Source organism: Chionomys nivalis, chromosome 6, assembly GCF_950005125.1.
Source record: "Chionomys nivalis chromosome 6, mChiNiv1.1, whole genome shotgun sequence".
NCBI classification, from domain to species: domain Eukaryota; kingdom Metazoa; phylum Chordata; class Mammalia; order Rodentia; family Cricetidae; genus Chionomys; species Chionomys nivalis.
The window spans coordinates 48,935,684-48,958,916 of record NC_080091.1 but is presented as its reverse complement, the minus strand read 5'-3'; the positions used below and the strand labels follow the sequence as shown (position 1 = coordinate 48,958,916).

The window sequence follows — 23,233 nt, the reverse complement described above, 5'->3', positions numbered from 1 at the left end:
CAGCAGGGCTACATGGCTTCTCCCTGACTCTGCCTTTCTTTTTTACAAATGAGTATCTTTGTTAATCTAGTAAAAGCCAATGTATGTGCAGCGGCTCTCCAGCCAGTGAAAGGTGAAGAATTAAATATGTTCATTAGCTGGCAAGAGGAGAAAAAAGTACTCAAAAGTAGCTGTTGTTGGCACACCCCTATCTTCACCCCCAAGTTGTTCTGACTGCTTCAAACTCCGAAGCTGAAGGAGTAGTCCTGCCTCAGCCTCCTGAGTGCCAGGATCACACATGTGCATTGTTGTGCCCCGTTGTATTCTAGAGAAAGGGAAGAAGGCTCTCCCTGACCAATTCCATCGTGAGCTTAGAAGTGAGAGCATATACTTCGTAAGTCTGATAAACCTGACTCGGCTCGTACATGTCTGAATCACCAATCTCTTTATTAAAAAGCAAACCAAAGATTTAGTTAGGTTGCTATTGGGGTTTGATTGGTCTTTCTCAGGCATTTCATCACACAAAATAGCGAAGTTCAGTAGGGCTGGGGCAGGGGTTCAGACCAGGTCTCAGGAGTCCAGTAGCAGATACATAAATCATTGAAAGTGATGGCAGACGAATTTAACCTATCAGAACTGCTGGAAGAAGACATTGACATTTCGCCTCAATTCCTCAAAATAACACTTAACCTTTTCAGCAACATATTTCTTTAGCCCCATCATTTCCAACGCAAATCTTTGCAGACGCCTTTGAAATCAGTGCCCACCAAGCAGAGATCAACACTATTGAGTTTAGCTCTTTTCCAAACTGAGTGTCCCCTCCCAGCCTTGCACTGCCTGAGACCTGGCTGCTGCCCTTGCCTTGGTGTGGAGAAATCGCATTGCCAAGAGATCAGCCATTAAGAGCACTGGCTGCCTTCCAGACAACCAGGGTTGATTCCTAGCACTTCCATGGCAGCTTATCACTCTCTTAACTGGAGTTCCAGAGGATCCAATGCCCCCTTTTGACCAATATGAGTATCACTTGCACACAGTGAGCATACATACTACATATATACATACACATACACGCATACAAAACCAGATGGATGCAAGCCATTCTTCACAGTGTTTGGATAGTAGGGTGGAAGAGTATAGAGTTCAGTAGAAGCCTGATCCGCTCACGCCAGAGTCACATGATCTCATCCCTTGGCTCTTGAATATGATTGGTCAATGCTTCTGAAATAAATTTTTAAAGTTTCAAAAACGAATTTTCTATCAATGATGCTTTGCTTTTCTGCTTTGAAGCAGGGATGCTCTGAGATGTTCTGCTTGGTCACACCTGCTACACCTGTAACTGTGGTGATTCCCCTGCAGGCTTTACAGCAGGCAGAGAAAAAACAATCCACCAAGAGTCCAGAATGAAACTCGGTTCAGCCCGGTTTTATTGTAACCAGTGCTGGACCAGGACTTCCAGAGTCTGGCCCAGATCACTTTGCTTTAGCCGTTTAAGCACAGCACAATTTTTTTTTAAATATTTATTTATTTATTTATTTATTTATTTATTTATTTATTATGGATACAATATTGTGTCTGTGTGTATGTGTGCAGGCCAGAAGAGGGCACCAGACCTCATTACAGATGGTTGTGAGCCACCATGTGGTTGCCGGGAATTGAACTCAGGACCTCTGGAAGAGCAGGCAATGCTCTTAACCACTGAACCATCTCTCCAGCCCCGCACAGCACAATTTTTCATAAAAGTATTCGGATAACAGTTAACTCAGCCCCAAGTGCACAATGATTTAAGACATATTTACACTGAGATTCTTTACGAAGTACATCTGGCTTCTCTCATAAGAATGGGTACTGTTGGCTCAGAGACAGTGCCCAAGATTTAGGGTCTAGGGAGCTTGACTGAGGTAAACTTAATGCCTGTGGTGTCAGGATTGGCCTGCTCCTAAGATAACACAGAAGTCACTTGGGCTGTTGTAAGGCATAAGTGACCTTACTCCTAAGAGTGGGTTTTATGGTCTAAAAGCAGTGCTCAAGGTTTAGGAGAAAAGGTCCTGGATAAGTAAAAACATAAATTCTGGGAGATACAGCAGAGCCTGTCTCATCAGAGGGCAAAGGATCACCAGGTTGTAAAACCACACCGTCCCTGGCATTTTGGGAAGAGCGGTTGTGCTCCTCATTCTGTTGAAGAGGTAAACAGCTTGCCTCACTTTCCTGGCTTCCCCGGTGCTTGTCTGTGTGCACAAAGCTGTTTTGCCCTCTGCAAATAACTATTCTGCTCACAATAAGCAGCAGCCAGTTCCAACAGAGCAACAATTTTCTGTATGCAATTTAGTCAGATTAAGGTATCTAGTAACTCTGTCTAACACTAACATGTGTGCATTTTGTAGATGGGTTTAACATTGACTATTAGTTGACTCTGTGTTTAGGTGCTAGAGGTCACACTGGGTCCTGAGTATGCTAAGTGTGTACTTAGTAACTGCAGTTTGCCCTCAGCCTGCAATGAGTTGATAATATAGATGGGCTTCATACCGCAAGTTGAAAACATTAGGAGCAAAAGTTAAACGAACAAACAAATACATTAGGCTTCTCAAGAAGGGAGTTTTGTCAAGATGGACTTGGCAGTTTTACGTAACGAAGTGCCTGGTTGAAACCAATCAAACCTTAACATCAACACTGATGATCAGCCTGCCTGGAGATTCAGGTTTGCCAGTAGCCATGACACCGTACAGCTAACCTCAATGTTCCTGTCTCCATCTGTAGATAAGTATCTCTATCCCTCAGTTCCCTTAGTCGTTTTTTGGTTTCTGGAGAATCCAGATGGAGACGTGCAGTCTGCAGTGTTTGGAGATTAGAAGAACGCTGTCTTAGTGAGGGTTTTTATTGCTATGAAGAGATACCATGACTGCAGCAATGCTTTCATTTGCTTGTTTTTTGTCTGCTTGTTTTGTTTTTCGAATCAGGATTTTTCTATGTAGCCCTGACTGTCCTGAAATTCTCTCTGTAGATCAGGCTGGCCTTGGACTCAAAAATCTACCTGCCCCTGTTTCCCTAGTGCTGGGATTAGAGACATGAGCCACCACCACCCTGCAACCATAGCGACTCCTTTAAAGGAAAACATTTAATTAGGGATGGCTTACAGCTTCAGAGGTTTAGTCCACTATTGTCATGGCAGGAAGCATGGCAGTGTGCAGGCAGATATGGTGCTGGATAAGGAGCTGAGAGTTCCATATCTTGATCCACAGGCAGCAGGTAGAGACTGAACCACGAGGCCTGACCTGAACTTCTGAGACCTCAAAGCCCACCCCTTCATGACACAGTTCATCCAGCAAAGCCACACTTACTCCAGCAAGGCCACACCTCCTAATAGTGCCACTCACTATGGACCTATGGAGGACATTTTTATTCAAGCCAGCACAAGTATAGAATTCAGTAAAAGCCCAGCCTCTCAAATCAGTGAGTTAAGGAAACTTGTCTCTTGACTCTCGAGTATGATTTATGATGCTTCCGAAGCTCCCATGCTGCTTGGACATGGCAGTCCAGTGAGCCTGTGAGGTCATGCCCACTTCCCTTGAGTCTTTCGGGTTTGGAGGTGGGCAGGTGGCATAAGTATGCCTTTATTTTTGTGCCTATGTTTTTAGGTACTGAAGCTCAGACTCAGGACTTGATGCTTGCTATGTAAGCACTCTTCCTATGAACACTCCTAGCCCACTGATATACCTTTGCCAAAGATGCTATATCGTGCAAGTGTGGCTGTGTGTGTGTGTGTGCATGTGTGTGCCTGTGTCTGTGTGTGTGTGTGTCTGTGTCTGTGTGTGTGCCTGTGTCTCGGCACGCATGCTCAAGTGATGTGGTGTAGGGCCCGGGTCTGTGTATCTTTTCTTTCCTTCTTATTCTGTGTCTGACCGTGTGACTGGGTGGCTGTTCCCTAGCATCCTCCTTTCTCTTGCTCCTCAATTTCCTCTTCCCAGATTTCTCCTATTTGTTTCCTCTGCCTACCAGCCTCACCTGTCCTTCTCCTGCCTAGCTATTACCGTTCAGCTCTTTATTAGACCAGTCAGGTGTTTTAGACAGGCAAACTAACAGAGCTTCACAGAGTTAAACAAATGTGACATAAAAGAATGCAGCACATCTTTGCATCATTAAACAAATGTCCCACAGCATAAACAAATGTAACACAATATTCCACAATGTACAAGCTTCCAGGGGTTCTCCTTATCTTTGCTTCCCATCTCACTGCAGGAGTGCTGGGATTATAGACACACAGCAGTGTGGGGATTCAAAGGGCTTCACCCACCAAGATGTCTCCCTGCTCCCACAGGTGCTATCTAATCAGCGATTCATTTGGAGAAGGACTCACTCTGCATCAAATGATGAGCAATGAATGTGCATCAACAGATGCAGGTGTTAAGCTAAAATTCTAGGGCGTGGCTGGGCAATAGTGCCACACAAATTTGATCTCAGCACTTAGGAGGCAGAGGTAGGTATAATTTTGAGGCCAACCTGGTCTACAAAGAGAGTTCCAGGACAGCCAGGACTGTTAACAGAGAAGCCCTGTCTTGGGGAAAAACACCGAGGGTTTGGTTCACTTCTTTTGTAATGAACTTGTCAGGTTACCAGAACCAGTCATACTTATTCTGACTGAATCAAAATTTAAAGATTTGAGAAAGCAATTGACTTTTTAAACTTAAAAAAAAAATAGTAAACTGAAGTAACCTACTGAGCTAATCAGAAACTTCTGTATTTGTTTGGAGTAGTGAGATATTTTCCTGTTGGGAGTTTTCATTTTAGAATTCTGCCTCAGGAAGAGCATCAACAAACACAAGCACAGAACCTAGCACGCTGTGAGCTATAGTGAGAAGACAGAAGAAGAGAATTGCATTGGATTTCTTTTTTCAGTAATCCAAGATCTTTCCCCTCAGGGAGGGAAGTGCTAGGGACTATACACGCGCACACAGGGATTTATGTTTGCACCACTTGGTGCCGTCTTGATTTCAACCTGCCTTCTCCTTCAGAAAGAGCCGTGTGGGTCTGCAAGCTGGTGCTCATGACTCATCTTGTGGGCCATTTTGTGCATGTAACTCTTGGGAGTGTAATCAGAATCAGGTTAGCCTCAATCTCCATCTGCCCAGAGTAACGCTGTTCAGGATTTAGCAGTACACACGTACTTGAGACAGTCGTTTACTCTGGTTATGAGCGTGCATTTTGTAGAGTAGAAAAATCTGGTGGGTGGGAGAAAAGCTTTAGAAGGTGTTCGTATGTACGAGTTTGCTGGGTGGGGTAAGGCGTCTTGGAGCTTTGAAGACACAGGGATGAGAAGCAGATGTGAGAAATATTTTATAACTAATCTTTAAAGTGATTTTTATGGTTTTCAATGGACTTTTTTTTAATGTATCCTTTTTTATGATTCCACGAGTTCAGAGTCCAGGTGAAGATGACTTTTGAAGTCTTAGTTTGCGTTTGTGCGGATCTGTTGGTGTCTTCCAAGTCTGTATGCGGCACATCTGCGTATGCTATCTTCTGAGAGAAACGAGCATTTTCTCAGCCTTGTTTTGTCAGGACTGACAGAAAAATTACAGCTAGAGAAGGAACCTTAAGAGCTACTGACACTGTATCACAGTCTGGATAACTTATTAAGAAGTTTATTTTGATTCCTGATTCTGATCCAAGGTTGAGTGACCTCAGATGGACCTGGTCTTCATGCTGGCAGAGTATGGAGTTGAGGAAAGATTTCCATGGCAAGACACAGGCAGCGTGCCAAAGAGCAGAGTCCCAGTCACTTCTGAGAGCTTCTTTATCCTAGCATCGTATAATGGGGTCAATTTCAACACAGATTCGGAAGGAGACAAGTCATGTTCAAACTGTGGCAAGAAGCACCCTGGAAGAAAGACTCGAAGGGATACAGCTTATTTAGTTAGACACAGTGATGCCATACCAAAAGCCTCAATTTTAGCGGTTCTTCTTTTCCAGGAGAGGATTTTTTTTTAATCGTGTGTGTGTATGTGTGTGTGTGTGTGTGTGTGTGTGTTTGTGCACCATAACATGGGTGTGAAGGTCAGAGGGCACCTGGTGGGAGTTAGTTTTTCCATCTATCATGTGGGTCCCAGAGATCAAACTCAGGTCTTCAGATTTGGTGGTCGGCACCATAGTCTCTTGTCACCATCCTCTCTTTTCTCTTTAAAGATATGGTCTCACTCTTTAGCCCAGGCTGGCATGCATCTCATTGCTTAGCTCAGGATAGCTCCAGTCATCTTGCCTCTGTCTCCCTCGTGCTGTGATTATAGGTGTGAGCAGAAATCATTTGCTTCTACAGGCTCAGGCCCAGTGTCGAGGGAAAGTCGCCTGGGGTTGCTAGTTTGTCTCCCTGTGGTTCTGGCATGCTTCTGGATTCAGGCGTTCCTGTGGGATCCCTTATACTCAGCATAGAGGTGAGGACTGTGGTCACCAATGATGAAGGCTGTAGGGAGATTTAGAAGCCACCCATATACATACATCTTTCACATTCTACAGTCACAGTTCATATCATAAGCTGCTACCTGATGACAGAGGATCTAGGGCACAGAGTTAGCGAGTGGGCCTAGGGAGAAGAGGCCACATAGCAATGCTGCCATGCTGCTGGGCACCCGTGTTCTGTGTCTCTCTTTGAAGATCCAGAGAAGGCTGAAGGTACTAGAGTGGTGGTGAAAGATGCTGACATGCTGATGTAGTAGGTTCAACACCAGGCTGTGCTGAATCCGTCTCCGGAGTCAAATACCCTTAGTCTTCCCCTTATGCACAATAGCAGCGCTTCCAGGAAGTTAGTTTTTGGGAGTTGGGATGTCTTAGTTAGGGTTTCTATTGCTGTGAAGAAATACCATGACCACGGCAATTCTTATAAAGGAAAACATTTGACTGAGGTGCTGGCATACAGTTTCAGAGGTTTGGTTCATTATCAGCATGGTGAGATATGGTGGCTTGCAGGCAGACATGGGGCTGGAGAGGGAGCTGAGAGCTCTTCATCTTGCAGGCATCAGGAAGTGGTCTGAGATACTGAGCGTGGCTTGAATTTGAGACCTCAAAACCCACTCTACAGTGACACACTTCCTCCAACAAGGTCATACCTTCTAATAGTGCCTCTTCCTTTGGGGACCATTTTCTTTCAAACTACCACATGGGCTCACTACTGGGCATTAAGCCTCCTTGTTATGCTAGGCAGGTGATCTACTGAGCTATAGCCCCAGCCCTCAGCACTACCCCTCCCATTGTAGTTTTTACTTTGAGACAATGTCTTCAAAAGTGTCCTAGGCTAGTGGCTAGCTTTGAATTTTCTCATTGTCTATGTAGGTTTTGAACTTGTGATCCTACTGCCTCATCATCTTGAACAGCTGGAATTATAGGCTTGTGCCTTGAAGCATGACTACATTAATTTTTGAACGGCCCAGGTCTGTGTCTGGACTCAAGCACTTGACTTACCTGTTTGCCTCTCGTCCCTCTAGAATTAAGGGCCTGTGGAAAGACTTTCCTTACATTGTACTTGAGACTCATTGTATTCAAATGGGTACGAATGAGGCTTTCCCTTTGATCAGCAATGATTTAGCACACAAATTAACACAAGTGTGTGTAAGACAGTGGCACTGAAGGCAAAAGGGGCTCCAGCCCATGCATCCTAACCCTACACTCTGAGAATTGAGACTTCTCTGTCCCCCTTTCCCAGTGAGGTTGCTTGTGGCAATTAGTTTTGTGCCTGATATTAGACACTAAGCATGTGTCCCCACACCTTTGTATGTGTATATATGTGTGTGTGTGTGGTGAGACTGGGGGCGGTGAGTGAGGCTGTGTGTGTGTTCACGGGCATGTATGATGTGATTGCGCATGCACATACATGTACTCATAGAGGCAAGGGAATAATCTTGATTATCATTCTCAGGAACACCATCCACTTCTTCTGAGACCAGGTCTCTCAGTAGGGCAAGGACTCACCATTCTGCTAAGACTGTCAGACCAGTGAGTCCCTGGAATCTTCCTGTCTATGCTTCCCCAGGACTGGGTTTGCAAATGCATGAGTGTCTGCCTAGCTTTCCGCATGGGTGCTAGGGCTCGTATCTGGTAAGCACTTTACCAGTTGGATCCGTCTTCCCAGCCACTGGACTAATTCTTCAGGTGTTGCAAATAGAACTTGGGTCTTTGAACCTGCTCCATTCTGTTATTGTGCTATGTTCCCCTCTGAACTATTTCAAGAGCCCAGTGCACATAACTTCGGAAACATATTTAATACCTAGATGACCATTAATTGAAAATTTTTAGTCAATAACAGAAACTCTTCAGTAAAATTCTACCAGAAACTCGAGTAATGTTGCCTGGCAGCAGAGGAGAGAGACTGGGGTGGAGCTGCCCACAGGGAGTAGGAAGGAACGGACACAGCTTGCCAGAATTCTAGTCCTGTTCCCACAACATGGACTTCATACCTTGGTTTGGGTCTCAGCTGTGCACAGAACAAAACTGCTTTCCAGAAAGAACTGTCAGGCTCATGGAATTTTGCAGCAAGTGTCTGAACATCTTTGTTTTCATGGTAGACTTTTAGTGGTTAATGCAGTTCAGCATGAGGCCACAGGCAGAGAGAGCCCTGAAGCTCAGCTGGGCATGAGGGACAGTGGGTGTTGATGGGACGAGAAAGAGCCTATCCAGAAGGAAGACCTGGCCCTGGTCTGACTTTTCCATCAATCACTTTGAGATTCTTCTGCAAGTCCCTCACAGTCTGGACCTCGGTTGTCTCAAATCCTGCCTTGGTGGAGCTTCAGAGAAAGCCATGGCTCTTGTCCGGGTTTGATCTGGCGCTTGTTATTTGAAAATACCCCCAAACGAATGTGGATGGAAAAGTGAAAATTTTCCACAGTGTATTTCTGGGTTTTCACATGCTGCTTAGGAGGAGGGAGTTCTCATGTTAACAACCCTCCGGTCAGGCTGGCTTTTAGGAATCATTTGTAAATATTACAAATGTTGGAACTACGTTGTATATAAATTAGCAACTTCAGGCCCGGTGGAATGGCACTGTGGGTAAGGGCACTTGCTACCAAGTCCGATGACTCAAGTGTGAGTCCCAGAACTCATGCAAGAGGGAATTGACTCTAGCAAGCTGTCCTCTGACCTCCAGAGTGTGCTGTTGAAGGGTAGAGCCCCTGGCCTTGTCCATACTGTGTACCTGTCCTACCCCTTCAATAAATAATGCTGAGAAACATCAGCAACTTTAGTGTAATGTTAGGCTCATTAGCTTAGTCCTTTACCTCCTTTAGGAAATAGGATGCTATGTCCACCTAAAATAATTTATAAGTACTTAGTAAACCTATGTATATGTATTGTATCCTTTTACTGAAAAAATAATCTTAGTATTTTGTTTTTTTCTTTATAGATATGATCAAAAAAATCATACAGAGGAATTTTGACTTCTCAGTTGATTCAAAGGAGGTAACGTTTTGTTGTTATTTGTTATTAAAAATAGCAAATATGAGAAAAGTCATGTCTAGCTTGAACACGGGTCTTTAAAACAACCATTGTTTTATCTGTAGTTTGGAAACTTTTTTTGACTAAGGAATTTTTTATGGGAAATTGTCTTATTTAATGGATCTCATTTGAGTGGCAGCAGAAACTACACAATTGGTGATTGAGGAAAACCAAGTTTTGTGTCATTTGAAATTTTCCTGAAAAAAATATACTAAGATTTTTGTTTGGTTGGTTGGTTGATTGGTTGGTTTTCATTTTCAGCTAAGGGAGGGAAGTTCCTTAAGCAGAAATGCTCCAGAACTCTTAGAAGCTAGATGCCAGGACAAGGGAGCTTGTTTTTGAGAGCAGTTCTCTCCATGGCCGCTTCCCTCCTGGCTCCTTGTTGCATTGGCTGAGCAGCTGTTCAGTGTGTACACGGCTGGAATTAGAAGAATGATGGAGATAAGGAAGGCTGCTCTTGGACAAGCCCCGGCAGGACCTTATGGTTTCAGGGCAAAGGACAATGAGAAAATAAGTAGGTCTGATGAAACATGCAAAGAAACAGAGAAAAATCAAGTAATTCTGAAAAGCCCCAATACACGTAGTGACTCTCACTGAAGGACAAGGGAACGGGCCAGGTAGGAGACGGCTTTGGGAGTGCTGGGGGATTGGGTGAGCTCTGAAGCCAAGTGTGGAAGAGAGAGAAAAGCAGTTGGTCCAGAGAGAGAAAAGTGACCCTGGTCAGGTCAGGAGGTGAGAGGTCAGGGTTTGCAGAGAGCATCAAGGGATCTCACTGCCCTCTGTCAGCCCACGAGGCACTGCTGCCTCTCTCCCTTTCCTTCTGTGACCTAAACAGAAGAATAGATTTCGAGTTTGGAGAGTTGTAAGTGTAAGGCCTGGGAAACACACAAGGCATATGCAGGGTAGTGGGTGAAGGGTGATAAAACCCAGGGAAACGTGTTTGCCGTGCTCTTAGCCCTCCACAAGGTAAGTAGGTTGTGTTACTCGCCCCTGCTCTGAGGAGCCAGGGGAACAACGAGATAGCCAGGACAGGGCTGAACGTGAAGGCCCACTGCCCCAGTCTGCTAATGAGTTCAGACCCTCAAGTTAGAAACATCCACTTCAGAGCCTCTGTTTGTGGTGACACCCGGAAAAGGCTGAGTGGAGATGCTGAAGAGGGAAGCTGCTTCGGAAGCCATTTTCATCTGTCCGACCATGGGACAGTTCAGGAGGAAACCACCTTGGCTTCTGCTCACTGCCCTGCTAGGACTCTGCAGATCATTTTTTTTTAATGCCCTCACATCATTTTATCACCAAACTCTTGTCCAGATTGGTTCATATCTCTAGACAAATGCCACGGCTGCTGCTTTCCATGTGTCTTGAACGTTAGCATGCCTGACGAATCTGATAGCCTCAAGGGCAAGGGCTCCTCTTCTAGGGACAGGTAGGAATGGGGACATGAGCTCACTTGGGTTCAGGTCCGGAGACTCCCCGAGAGTGGTCTAGCTACCTCTTTGCCACATCCCCAGTGGGAGAAGACACACTGCTCATTAGAACTCACATCCCATCTTTTGCACAAGGAAAGTGCACACCAGGGATCCTGGAGGACATTTAGAAAAGAGCGCCCTGCAGGAGTCATTGGGTTTTACTGTCTGTAAGAGGCTCTGGCCAGCATCTGTCTTGAGTATTTGCTCATCCAGAACACAAAGAAGCACTGATGGCAGAGTACCTACCCATCCTGTCACATGCTGTCATTTCCCTTATAGTTTTTCAAACACTTCGCCAGGTACTGCTCTCTGCTTATCCTACCTGTTAGTAGCAACACCGTGGACGTTCCCTAGAGATTTTGATATTGTTCTTCAGGGTGGGCTAGTTCCTGGTATTTTTAAAAGCTCCCTTGATGGTTATAACGGGCAACTGAGTAGAGAACAATGGGACACCAGGGTGTGGAAACAAGATTTTAACTGCTGTACACCACAGAAATAAATTTTTTTTTAATATTTATTTATTTATTTATTTTGTATGCAGTTAGCCAGAAGAGGGCACCAGACCTCAATACAGATGGTTGTGGACCACCATGTGGTTGCCGGGAATTGAACTCAGGACCTTTGGAAGAGCAGGCAATGCTCTTAACCACTGAGCCATCTCTCCAGCCCTACAGAAATAAATTTATCCGGTATTGCCGCTCATTTAGAAAGAGAGGAGTGAAAATTCACCCACCCAAGTCAGTGGAGGTTTTTGCTGTTACCCTGCAAAATAGATCAGACAGGTTGACTCTTAGGTTAGAGAAATTACAAAAGAATCAGTCATTTGTTATGGTTTATAATTAGAGTGACCTTCGTGCGTCCAGCGTGACCAGCTACAATAACCAAGTGAGGACAGATTTCCCCAGATTACTCATGTGTAATTATCGTATGTAAATATGTAAAGATACCTGGCCTTACCCAGACCTGGGCTCAAGTACCATAAGGGAAGAGGAGACTGGAAATTAATTACACGGGGAGGTCCTTACGGTTGGTGGATATGTCAGTGGATCAAGCTTGGCTCTTAGACTCTAGGCTACCCTCATGACCTGCTTCATGAAGATCATTGTAACAAGTGCATTAGTATCTGTAACTGCCCTGCCATTCTCTTTTTCCTAACTGTGATCATTCAAACCTTCCAAAAACCCAAATGTGAAATCCAGAACTTGACTCTAATCCAAAACACACATTCTCAAATAAACACTCAAGAATCTGTATTCCTTTCTCATGTTGATCCTTCTGCCTTGATTTTTTTTTCAGTGTGGAATATGGTTATGGTTAATGACTCATGTGACTTTTCTGTTTTATTTTGATGCATGCTGCCTCTGCTACACACAAACTCCTCAACTGCTTTGATTTCCACAGCCAGAAAACATAGTCTTGGCTTTGAAGGTAAACTGCATGCCTACTGTTTGTCTGAAGTCGGCACTTTCTGCCCATCCCTGGTGTCGCCCCGTGGTAGTGTTTAGATTGATTGTTTTGTCTGTGTCTCAGCTGTCATATTTAATTTTCCCTTTGTCTGATGTCAAGATAATCTACAATGTGCTCAAAGATCATGACCCCTGAAAATTAATCAACAAATGGCCAGAACCTGTGGTCTAGAAATCAGCTCTGAGAACACCCTAGGACCAGGAATATAGTTCAGGGGTAGCGCACCCGCCTCTCTGATGTGTGAGGCTCTAAGTTCAGTTCTCAGCACTGTGGCATGTGGGAGGAAAAGGAAGGAAGGAAACAATGCATTCTCATTCCCAACATTGTCTGATATTTAGTTGGTAACATTGGAAAGGTTTTATATAACATATAAACATTTTGCTTGATGCTAAAACTAATGCACTGTAAATATTTCAACATATCCTCTCTCCTGGGTTTGAGTTTGGTTCGGAAAATATTTAAAATTGCTTTCAAATACTAAATAATTTTGTTTGGTGAGAAATGGTAGAGAACTGTATAAGTATGTGAGAATTTGTAGTGTCTGGGCTGGTTTCTTAATTGACCGATGATATTAGTCCTCAAGGAAATGCTAAATAGTTAATAATGGGTGTTTGTAGACAGGCGAAAGGACACACACACACACACCCTTGGCAACTTCTCTTGTCTTTATTTCCTAATTTTTTTAGCGTCAGCAGTACCCCAGTTCATACCCAAGTGCTCGTCTGTAGTTAATTGCTATCTATTGACTGTGAGCTGTTGTCTTCACTTTGTTCATCCGTCATGCCCGTGAGGCTCATCACGTTGATGGGCAACTTTCCTAGTGTAAGGGGACCAGGAGCTCCCAGAAGGATGCAACTGACTTCAGTTTTAGTGCTCTCTACCAAGGCATCGCATTTGCTTCTGGCACTGTCGCCAGAGCCCAATAATGCGTCTATCTGTACAGCAGGCCATTTAAGAGAAGAGACCGGCATCGAGGCGAGGAAGGCAATTGTTGAGAACCAGGTAGATGGGAGGATGGCAGGTTTGTCACCAAGTTCATTTTGCTGGAAATTCAGGAGTGATCACAGGGGCAGTCGATAGGGGTTCACCGTCCAATGGGTGACTCCCCACAACAGGTGGCCAGAGGTGCACAGGATCACAGTTTTCCATCAGGAGATGCTTTTTGCTTCTGCAGATTTCAAGAACAAAGGTCTTTGTTTTCGTCAGCTGTTTTTTGTCATTGCTATATTACACGGTTTACAAGCTAGAGGGAGTGGCGGCCCTGAGCTCTCTTTCCGATTGCCACACTCACAGTAATGCAAGAAAACACACATTGTCTGATTGGGGAAAGATAAAGTGAGGTGGTTGAACAGGAAGTTGGAGGTGAGATCAGGTGTCAGTGTGCGCCTGCAGGAGCAAGGCTCATGTCTTGATTTACTCTCATCATCTTAGCTGCTACATCAGCCATTGCTATCTTGTTTGCTCATCAAGCATCAGCCTGTGATTTTCCACCATTCTTTAGAAACGTGAGGAGGGACTTGGTGCTGAGGGTGTAGCTCAGTTGACAGAGTTCTTGCCTAGCATTCAGGGATCCATGAGTTCTAGCCTCAATTATATCTGCAGAAGCTAGGCATGGGGGCACACATCTGTAATTGAAGTATCTAGGAGGGTCATTCATTACCGCTGAGATCAGCCTGGGATACAGGGAACTTTGTCTCACAAACAACAGGGGAGTGAGAAACCAAGAAGAGAAATGTGGGTGACTTTGCATGCGGACTGGAGTGAGATATTATTCCATCCTCCATGTCATTGTTCCATGTGCCCCAAGAGCAAGCCAGCAAGGACCATGAAAACATATTAAGGTCTAAAGATTCCATGTGGGAGTTGTGCTGGGTCTTAGGCAACCCAGTAGGAGGAAAGGGTCCCAAAAGCAGGTAACAGAGTCAGAGACAGCCCCTGCTCTCACTGTTAGGAGCCCCACAAGAGGACCAAGCTACACAACTGTAGCATATGTCCAGGGGCCTAGGTTAGTCCCATGAAAGTTCTCTGCTTGGCAGTTCCGTCTCTGTGAGCCCCTATGAGCTCACAGGTAAGCTGATTCTATGGGTTTTCTTGTGGTGCCCTCAGCCCCTCTGGCTCCCATAATCCTTCCTCTCCCTTTTTGACAAGATTACCCAAGTTCTACCTAGTGTTTAGCTGTGGGTATTTGCATGTTTCTGTCAGTTGCTGGGTAAAGCCTCTTTGGTGACAACTGGGTTAGGCAACTATCTAGAAACTAACAGAATATCATTAGGAATCATTTCATTGACTAGTTTTGTTGTGGTGGTTGTTTGGTTGGTTGGGTTTTTTTTTGCCAGTAATTTTTGGTTCTATCCTTGGTCTCTGGGCTTTTCAGCCTCTGGTTCTGGCCCTCCAGGCGGGGTCAGGGGTGGGCTCTCTCTCATAGCATGGGTCTCAAGATGAACCAGTCGTTGCTTGGCCACTCCCATAATTTCTGTGCCACCTTTGTCCCAGTATATCTTAGATTCTTTTTATAACCATTGAGTTTGTCACTAGTCAATCCCATCTAACATTGTTCAAATCCCAGTCTACTAGTTCTGTTTTTCTGATGTAGAGTACCCTGTTTGTGTATGACTCGCTAGGTAGAGCTATTTTTAAAGCCATCTGGAAAGGAAAATGCCTTTGAAGTTGAAAGTAAACCATTTCCCACTCGACCTTGCTCTTAGGTAACTTCCAGGAAAATGAAAGGGATATTAAACTCTTGGCCAGAATTCTAGTAACTCAGGACTCCACTTCCTTCAAAAGCTCAGCGAGCTTCTAAATGGAAAAACACACCAATGCGTGCATACCGAGCTACTCACGACTGTGGAATGTTCTTTCTGTTTCGTTTGACATGTACTGTGTCTTTCCTTTACGTTGCAGATTGCCTACTATGAAATTGGAATCCTTATCTGCACCATCCTGGGACTGCTATTTATTATCCTCATGCCTCTGGTGGGCTACTTCTTCTGTATGTGCCGCTGTTGTAACAAATGTGGCGGAGAGATGCACCAGCGGCAGAAGCAGAATGAGTCGTGCCGGAGGAAAAGCTTTGCTCTTTCGCTCTTGGTCATTTGTCTGCTCATGAGGCAAGTCGAGTCTTGGATCATAGTCACAAGGGTGTTGCAAGGTGATTGGGAAGGCCTCTTTCTACCTTTATGTCCATGAGTTTATTTTACTTTTCTCTTTATTTCTTCTTCTTCTTCCTCCTCCTCTTCCTCTTCTTACTTCTCCTCTTCCTTCTCTTCCTCCTCTTCCTCCTCATCTCCCTCCTCTTCCTCATCTCCGTCCTCCTCCTCATCTCCCTCTTCCTCCTCTCCCTCCCCTTCCTCTTCCCCCTCCTCTCCTCCTCTCTTCTTTTTGTACAGATAGGGTTTCACTAAATAGTTCTGGATGCCCTGGAACTCACTATGTAGACCAGACTGGCCTTGAATTCACAGAGATCTGGCTGCTTTTGCCTCCCAATGTGCTAGAATTAATATTAATAAAGGTATGCACCAGTGCCCACAATCTTTTTCCCTCCAAGACAGGATACCAATACATAGTTATGGTTAACCTTGATCTTACACATAGTAAGGACTGAAGAAGTCCTGGCTGGCTTTGAACTTCTGATAATGCTTACTCCGGCTTCTGAGTCCTGGGACTACAGGCATGCCCCTACCACACCTCCCTGAATCCATGCATTAAAAGTGAAACAAAGCCGAAAGGGACATCAGAAGCATCTCACAACGCTGCCACTGTGCCTAGAAGGTGCCGTCGTCTGGAAGTGGCCCCACCTTACTCCACGTGCTCTCCTTTAGCAGTTTTCTCTCTCGTAGGTATCCTGATAAACTGAGTGTGTGTGTGGGGGGCACATTGGTTTTAAGTCTAATAATGTTTGTCCTTAATTGAGACTTTAAGCACAAAGCAGTAAGTTTTATACTTAAAGTTCTGGGTCCAAAGCCAGAGAGAAGTGCATCAGTGTGGTCATTGATAAAGGCCTGCCCAAGATGCATGACGTTTGAATATACCCACCAAAGAATCATAGACATCTGTGGCTGAGAGATGACAAGGAAAAGCAATTTGCAGATCTTGTAACTCTGATAAAAACAGAAAGAGGGGAGTACCAACACTTTGTTTGTTTTTGAGACAGGGTTTCTCTACATAGCCCTGGCTATTCTGGAACTCACTATACATATACCAGGCTGGCCTTGAACTCATGGAGATCCACCTACCCCTGCCTCCTGAGTGCTGGGATCAAAGGCGTGTGCCGACAAACCCTGCAAAACACCTTTTTATTTTTGGAAAAACATGAAACATGTGAAATGATAGAAAGAAAATCAATGGCTGCCCTGGAAAAGAAATTGAAGGTTGCTGGGCAGGAACTGTGGAAGGAGCTGCAGTTCAGCTGTTTGGTTCCTGAGGTTCTATCCCAGGCTGGGTGTCACCTCTGAATTAGTTTAAACATGAACAAAGGATCATCAACAAAAAGAAGCCAGTTCATTACTTTTTACCCCAGAGGAGTGACCATGGAATTAAAGACAGGACTTCACATTGACCATATATTAATATCTGCATAAACAGGACCTAAATGCAGGTGCTGTTAGCCTCCTGCACTGTCAGCTATCCAGAGGACTGCTTACCTTCTCGCTTGTACCCTAAGTGAACACATCCCTTTTGCATCTTCGACTTTTCCTTCACTGTCTGTCTGACTGACTCTCATAACTCAAATCTATTCTTTCTCGTGTAATTCCTGATGTGTCTGCTTCTCCCCACTTCCTTTTGAAGCCTTCTCAGGGTGGGTAGGCCCAGCAGCATAGGGGCTAGCTAGTTATCAAAGAATGTAAGTTACAGCCTCCAGACCTCTCAGACTCAATAGGGCTTCACTAGTGTTTCCTAGAAGCTAGCAACACACAAGCTTCCTTCACGCACAGACTTGGCCAGCATGGTTTTCATCTATACCCTAGGCCTTAAAGGCCAGACTCAGACCAGAAAGTGCCGTTTGAGCACACTGCCTCTCCTGTTAGAATGATTCCCTTCCGAGCAAGCAAATCATTTCTTAAGAAACTTACCTGGTATATATGAGTGTTGTGTCTGCAAGTGTGTCTGTGTACCACATGTGGGTCATGGCCAGTACTCACAAAGGCCAGAAAAAGGCACCGGATCCCTTGGGACTGGAGCTATACATGGTCGTGAGCCTTTATGTGGTGGGTGCCGGGATCTTAAAATGGGTCCTCTAGAAGAGCAGCCAGTGTTCTTAACCGATACACCATCTTTCCAGGCCCCCAAAGCTAATTGCATTTTTTTTTTTGCTTTATGAAAAACATGTCAAAATATTATGAAGATTCTTTATTACACACATTTATTTATCTAACGCAATAAATATTTGCATATATAAAGGGATTTCCATTTTTAAAAAATAAAAGAACAGTTTTTTCTATATTGGATTCCTCTTTTAAGTTGGATTTCTGTTTATGTTGCTATAAATTACTTAGGACCTCATTCTGAATTAACTGAGTTTTTTTACTGTGCTTAAAATACCAAAATATGTAAAGAAAGCTATAAAGTAAGATATAAATCTAGTTTCCATTTACATATTTACATATAGCTCAGCTAGCTTTTTTCCTGAGATGCAGACCTATCAAAATTTTTTTGCTAGTTTTTTATTTTTTAAGTATATATTAGTTTGGAAAATTATTTTTTAAAAATCTCTTGATTCTCAGTTTTTTACACATTTAAGTTTTTTTCTCAACCTAAACAAAACGTTAGTTTTCAATTCATAATTTCAGATTTCAACATAATTAAGCCAGAGATAATCTCTTGTTTAAGCATGTGGCAAATTTAAAACTAATTAGATATTATGTTGTATATTAAACTTATCTGTAAGATGGGGTGTTTTTTTTTCTTTAAATTCAGACATGTAGACTGAAGTTTCTGTCCTGCCTGGTCCCACAGCTGTTCAGGCCCAAAGAAACTCACAAAAACTACATTAATCTATATTAATTGTAACATTGTGTACCTATTAGCTCAGGCTTCTTATTAATTAGTTCTTACAACTTAACCCATATTTCTTATCTATGTTTAGCCACGTGGTTTGGTACCTTTTACCATAGAAGCATTCTCATCTTGCTTTCTCTGCCTCTGGCTGGTAACTGTGACCACCTTCCTCTTTTCAGAATTCTCCTAGTCTGGTTGCCCTGCCTGTACTTCCTGCCTGGCTATTGGCCAAGCACTTTATTAAATGAATATGAGTGACAAATCTTTACAGTATACATGAGCGTTATCCCACAGCACAGACAGAAATTTAAACTTCTTTGCCTCGAACCTCTCAATTTACTATAGGTATTTTGACATCTTCTCTTTGAATCCCTTATCACTTTTGATCATGATTGAGTACTTGCTAATATTGTTTGCAAATAATCAGAACAGCCAAGAAGTTTACGAGTTAGAAGTGGAAATGTGTAAAAGGGAAAGCAAATGACAATGGGAAGAAATTATGTCACCAAAATCAGAGGTTGGGTGGAAGGAGACAGAAGTTGGAAGCCGCATTAGAAAGGAGGTAAAAGAAAAGCCTGCAGGAGGCTGGAGGAGGGCCCTTCTGGAGACAGGAGGAGGCCCTGCTGGAGGCAGGAGGAGGCCCTGCAGGAGGTTGGAGGAGGGCCCTGCAGGAGGCTGGAGGAGGCCCTGCAGGAGGCTAGAGGAGGCCCTGCTGGAGGCTGGAGGCAGACAGAAGGCTGTGCAGGTGGAGTCCTCCCTTTCTCAAAAGCCTTTGGCTTCTGCTCCAGCAGAAATTGCATACCATTGCCTAGACGAACATAAATCCTTCCCCTAACCCTGAACACGCCCACTTGCCTTTGACCAGACTCAGCTCCATTCATTGATTCTAAATCTTACAATTTAGTACAGTCCATTTTAATATTAATCCTGACCTCTCTGTTTTTCATGCTATTCCTTTACATTTTTTTTCTAGTCTCCTAGCATTTTGGTTTTGGGAAAGCCATATGTGTTGAGGAGGCAGACTCCCCAGTGTGCGGGGAAACACGGGAGGTCATGCTTTCTCTGAGCTTTCCCATAAGGCAGCTTAGGAGTTAGAACCTCGGAACCTGACCATGTGTTCTGTCGTCTGTGGAGGATTGCATCCCCACTCAGATGGATCTGCTGCTGAGTCAGTCACAGATGTATTGTACTCGGAAAAGGCCAGCTCAGGCCAGCTCTCCTATCTCATTACAGATGGTTGTGAGCCACCATGTGGTTACGAGAATTGAACTCAGGACCTCTGGAAGAACAGTCAGTGCTCTTAACCTCTGAGCCATCTTTCCATCCCCCCCACTTGGCTTCTTTACGCTCATCATCACTGCGACATCAGTCAATATAGTAAAGTTTTTATCAGTTGCTAGCATTTACACATTGCGAAGTTTTATGTAAGAACTAAGGTTTGCAGTGTTTGTAGTTGCTGAGAAGTTCCTGCAATACTACATATATATTTTCACAGAAAATTTGCTGGGAAAGTCATTGAGTTCGTTTGCCGAACTCCTTTTAGCACTAATTTTTGTTAAAGTTATTGGTAGCATGATTTTGATCATTTTTTAGCAAGACTTTCTAGAGCTGTATTCTGGGCAGTCGGTGTTGGATCAAAAGCTTATGTGGCAGTTCCTTGATCTGGCTGATGATCTTGTGAGCAAAGCCTTTGTCTAATAAAGTACAAGGACAGCTTTTGCTTCCACACCCTGCTCGCACAGCTACTATCTAGGCAGATCAAGGTTCGAAAGAGCAAAAAGCTCAGTCTCCAACCACTTCCTGTAAGACCCTCTGTCTGGAGACAGACTGTATTAGATGAAGTAGGCAGGGAGGTAGTCACTGCCTCGCCTCAAGGACACTGAACTTAGGTCGGAATAAAGATGAACTCCAGCTGGCATTGCAACACAGGCCATCAGAGATCCCTGTGGGGACTCTTCCATGGTGTGTGGAGGGCAAGGGTCAAGAGGAAGCGGTGGACTTCTGGGTCTACTTTGACTTTTTTGTGACCAAATGGGTCTGCAGCCCAGTAGAATAAACTCTGAGATAATTCGGAGACTGTGGGGAGAGAAACCGAGATTCTCCCAGGGCAGATATCAGGACTTTTTAAGCGTGATCTTGACTTGTCACAAGCATAGATGTTTGAACCTGGCTTAAATAAAGACCCTGGAACAGTTTTGGTGTTTCGTTTGCGTGTGCATGTGTGTAGTGCTTCTGCACCTAACTCTAAAATCATTGAGTCACTTGACATTACTTAAGATGAGGGTGTCACGCTAGTCAGTGGTTATTATTACTGAGGCACAATGTCTCCTTTGTATACAAATATAAGCTTGGGACAGACAGTAGTAGCTCATACTGCAGTCTAAATGGTACAGAACATTTTGTCTTCTTTTTCGGAGATTGCCCTAAGAAAGAACTCAAGCTTAAGAACCAACAAGTCCCAGGGAATTTGCAGACATCCCCTAGCCAACCGTCTCCTTTACAGCTTGGGCGGAGCTTATACAGTTGAGGCTGAATTCAAACTGGTTTATATCTTCAGATCCAAACTGAGCTGTGTAATGGTTGCTGAGGCTCAGGGAGGAAAGGGGTCTTCTCAGGACTGGTTGAGGAGGAACGAGGGCCAAGTCACACGTTTCTGCTCACCCGCTCATTCTGCTGCAGCTAGCTAGGCAGAATGAAGTACTGTTCAAAGTTATGGGCCATATAGGCGTGTTAGGGTCGCTTTGGGAGCCCTGAAGGGCCTGTGTATTTTTTGTTTTTGTTTTTGTTTTTTTGCAGCATGACATTTTTCAATATAATCTGTCTATGTGTGCATAAAACTGAAGTAATTGCTTGACAATCTGAGAAGCAACTGCATCTTATTTTTCCAAAGTTTGCAAACTGTTACTTGCAAAACTGTAAAACCTATCCACGTTCGGTTTCATAGTTAAAAAATAACAATTTTGGTCTTTTGGGTCTTTGCCGGAAACGTTTTGAGCTATTTATTAATTCCTTACTGCCCTCTAGTGGTCATATCTAAAAATACTTTGGGTTTTTAGCACCTGTGCTTTTTGGTAATGTTTGTTTTGTTTTGTTTTAATTTTGAGAGGTCGATGCAGTCAGGTTAGCCTGGAACTCTGCGGTCCTCTCACCCTTCTCATTCAAGGTTCGGGATTGCAATCGTACACCACCAAACCTGGAATTTACTCCAAAACTGAAAATTTTGATGTTCGGGGCTCTGCCTCAACAAATGAATCGATTAGTGTAATTTAAGTCAAGAGTTGACGGTGGCTAAAAAACAAAACCTAAGAACTTTTACTATGTTTAAATTCAGTCTTTTGAGATCAAGAATTTCTACCAGCCATGGAAAGAGTCCTCAGCCTTTACCACAATAACCATAGTGGTTTTAGCGCCATCATTTGGTTTGGCTTCATACTTTATATAAATGAGCAATGAGAGGTGTAATGCCTGTATGTGTCATGGTTTGTTTCAAAATTGTCACCTGGGCACAGTATTGTGTGGAAGGAGATCATCGAGGGCATATGCCATCAGTGCAACAGGAAATGAAGCCAGACCTTCCCGTCATGCTTTAGTGCTGAAATACTTTATTTCTTTCCAATCTGGACGAAATAGAAACTAGCAGTCAATTGAAAAACTACCAGAAAGCCTGAGTCCCTCTTACCTGATCGCTAGTTCCCTCTTCTCTGGTGCATGAGGGTGTTTGTGTGGGCACAAGACAGCATACACATAGGGTGTACGTACACACAAGCCTCTGTACTGCCCCACAACTAGACAGCATATACACAGGGTGTACACATGTGCCCCTGGGACTGCCCCACAAGACAGCATACACACAGGGTGTACACACTTGCCCCTGGTACTGCCCCACCAGACAGCATACACACAGGGTGTACACACAAGCCTCTGGTACTGCCCCATAACTAGACAGCATACACACAGGGTGTACACACTTGCCCCTGGTACTGCCCCACAAGACAGCATACACACAGGGTGTACACACGTGCCCCTGGTACTGCCCCACAAGACAGCATACACACAGGGTGTACACACGTGCCCCTGGTACTGCCCCACAACTAGACAGCATACACACAGGGTGTACACACGTGCCCCTGGTACTGCCCCACAAGACAGCATACACACAGGGTGTACACACGTGCCCCTGGTACTGCCCACGACCTTGCAACTTTCCTCCAGAATTTGTTGCTCATGTACGAGAGTCATAGTGCAGTACTTCATCCTGAACGGAGTCTGTCCTCAGAGACGTCTTAGTCCTGTTCTGTGTCCCCATTTTGGTGGTGTGCTGATGGTGGTCTTAGTGGGTAGGCTGCAGAGGCACGGGACAGAGGTGGCCTTTCTGTGGCCCCTGCAGTGCCAGTGACAGCGGATCTTGGCCAACGCTCTTTATTCTTCCCTTTCCCTGCAGCCTTGGCATCGTGTATGGTTTTGTGGCCAACCACCAGGTAAGGACCACGATCAAAAGGACCGAGAATCTGACAGAGAGCAATTTCAGAGACTTGCAAACATTCCTGAATGAAACCCCAAAGGTAAAAACCTGCAACCTGCATGTTCCATGGTGCTTGGTGTCGGCCACTCTGAATCTCTGTGCACGTTTGGAAGCTCTGCCAAACCTTTTAAGAAGCCAGTGAATCCACATAGAAGGGTGTTGCCCTTTAATGCTGAGGATGAAGAAACAAAACCAGAGAGCAGCTCTCGAAAGCATAGTTTCCATAGCGTCAGGATTTACTTGGCTTATTTTGCTTCAATTATTTTATTTGGGCATAACAAAATCACAGCACATATAAAAGTATCTCATAATTTTAAGAGTCTCACTGGGGTATTTG

The 23,233-nt window shown here is 44.3% G+C and overlaps 1 protein-coding gene across 1 annotated transcript in view; it reads left to right on the top strand.

Moving 5' to 3' along the window:
• Prom1 (prominin 1) overlaps nucleotides 1-23,233 on the top strand; it is a 102,370-nt gene that overhangs the window by 33,827 nt on the left and 45,310 nt on the right. The window contains exons 4-6 of the mRNA XM_057771689.1: nucleotides 9,356-9,411; nucleotides 15,282-15,487; nucleotides 22,816-22,936. Coding sequence (XP_057627672.1) covers nucleotides 9,356-9,411; nucleotides 15,282-15,487; nucleotides 22,816-22,936 — 383 coding nt within the window. The remainder of the gene's footprint in view (nucleotides 1-9,355; nucleotides 9,412-15,281; nucleotides 15,488-22,815; nucleotides 22,937-23,233) is intronic.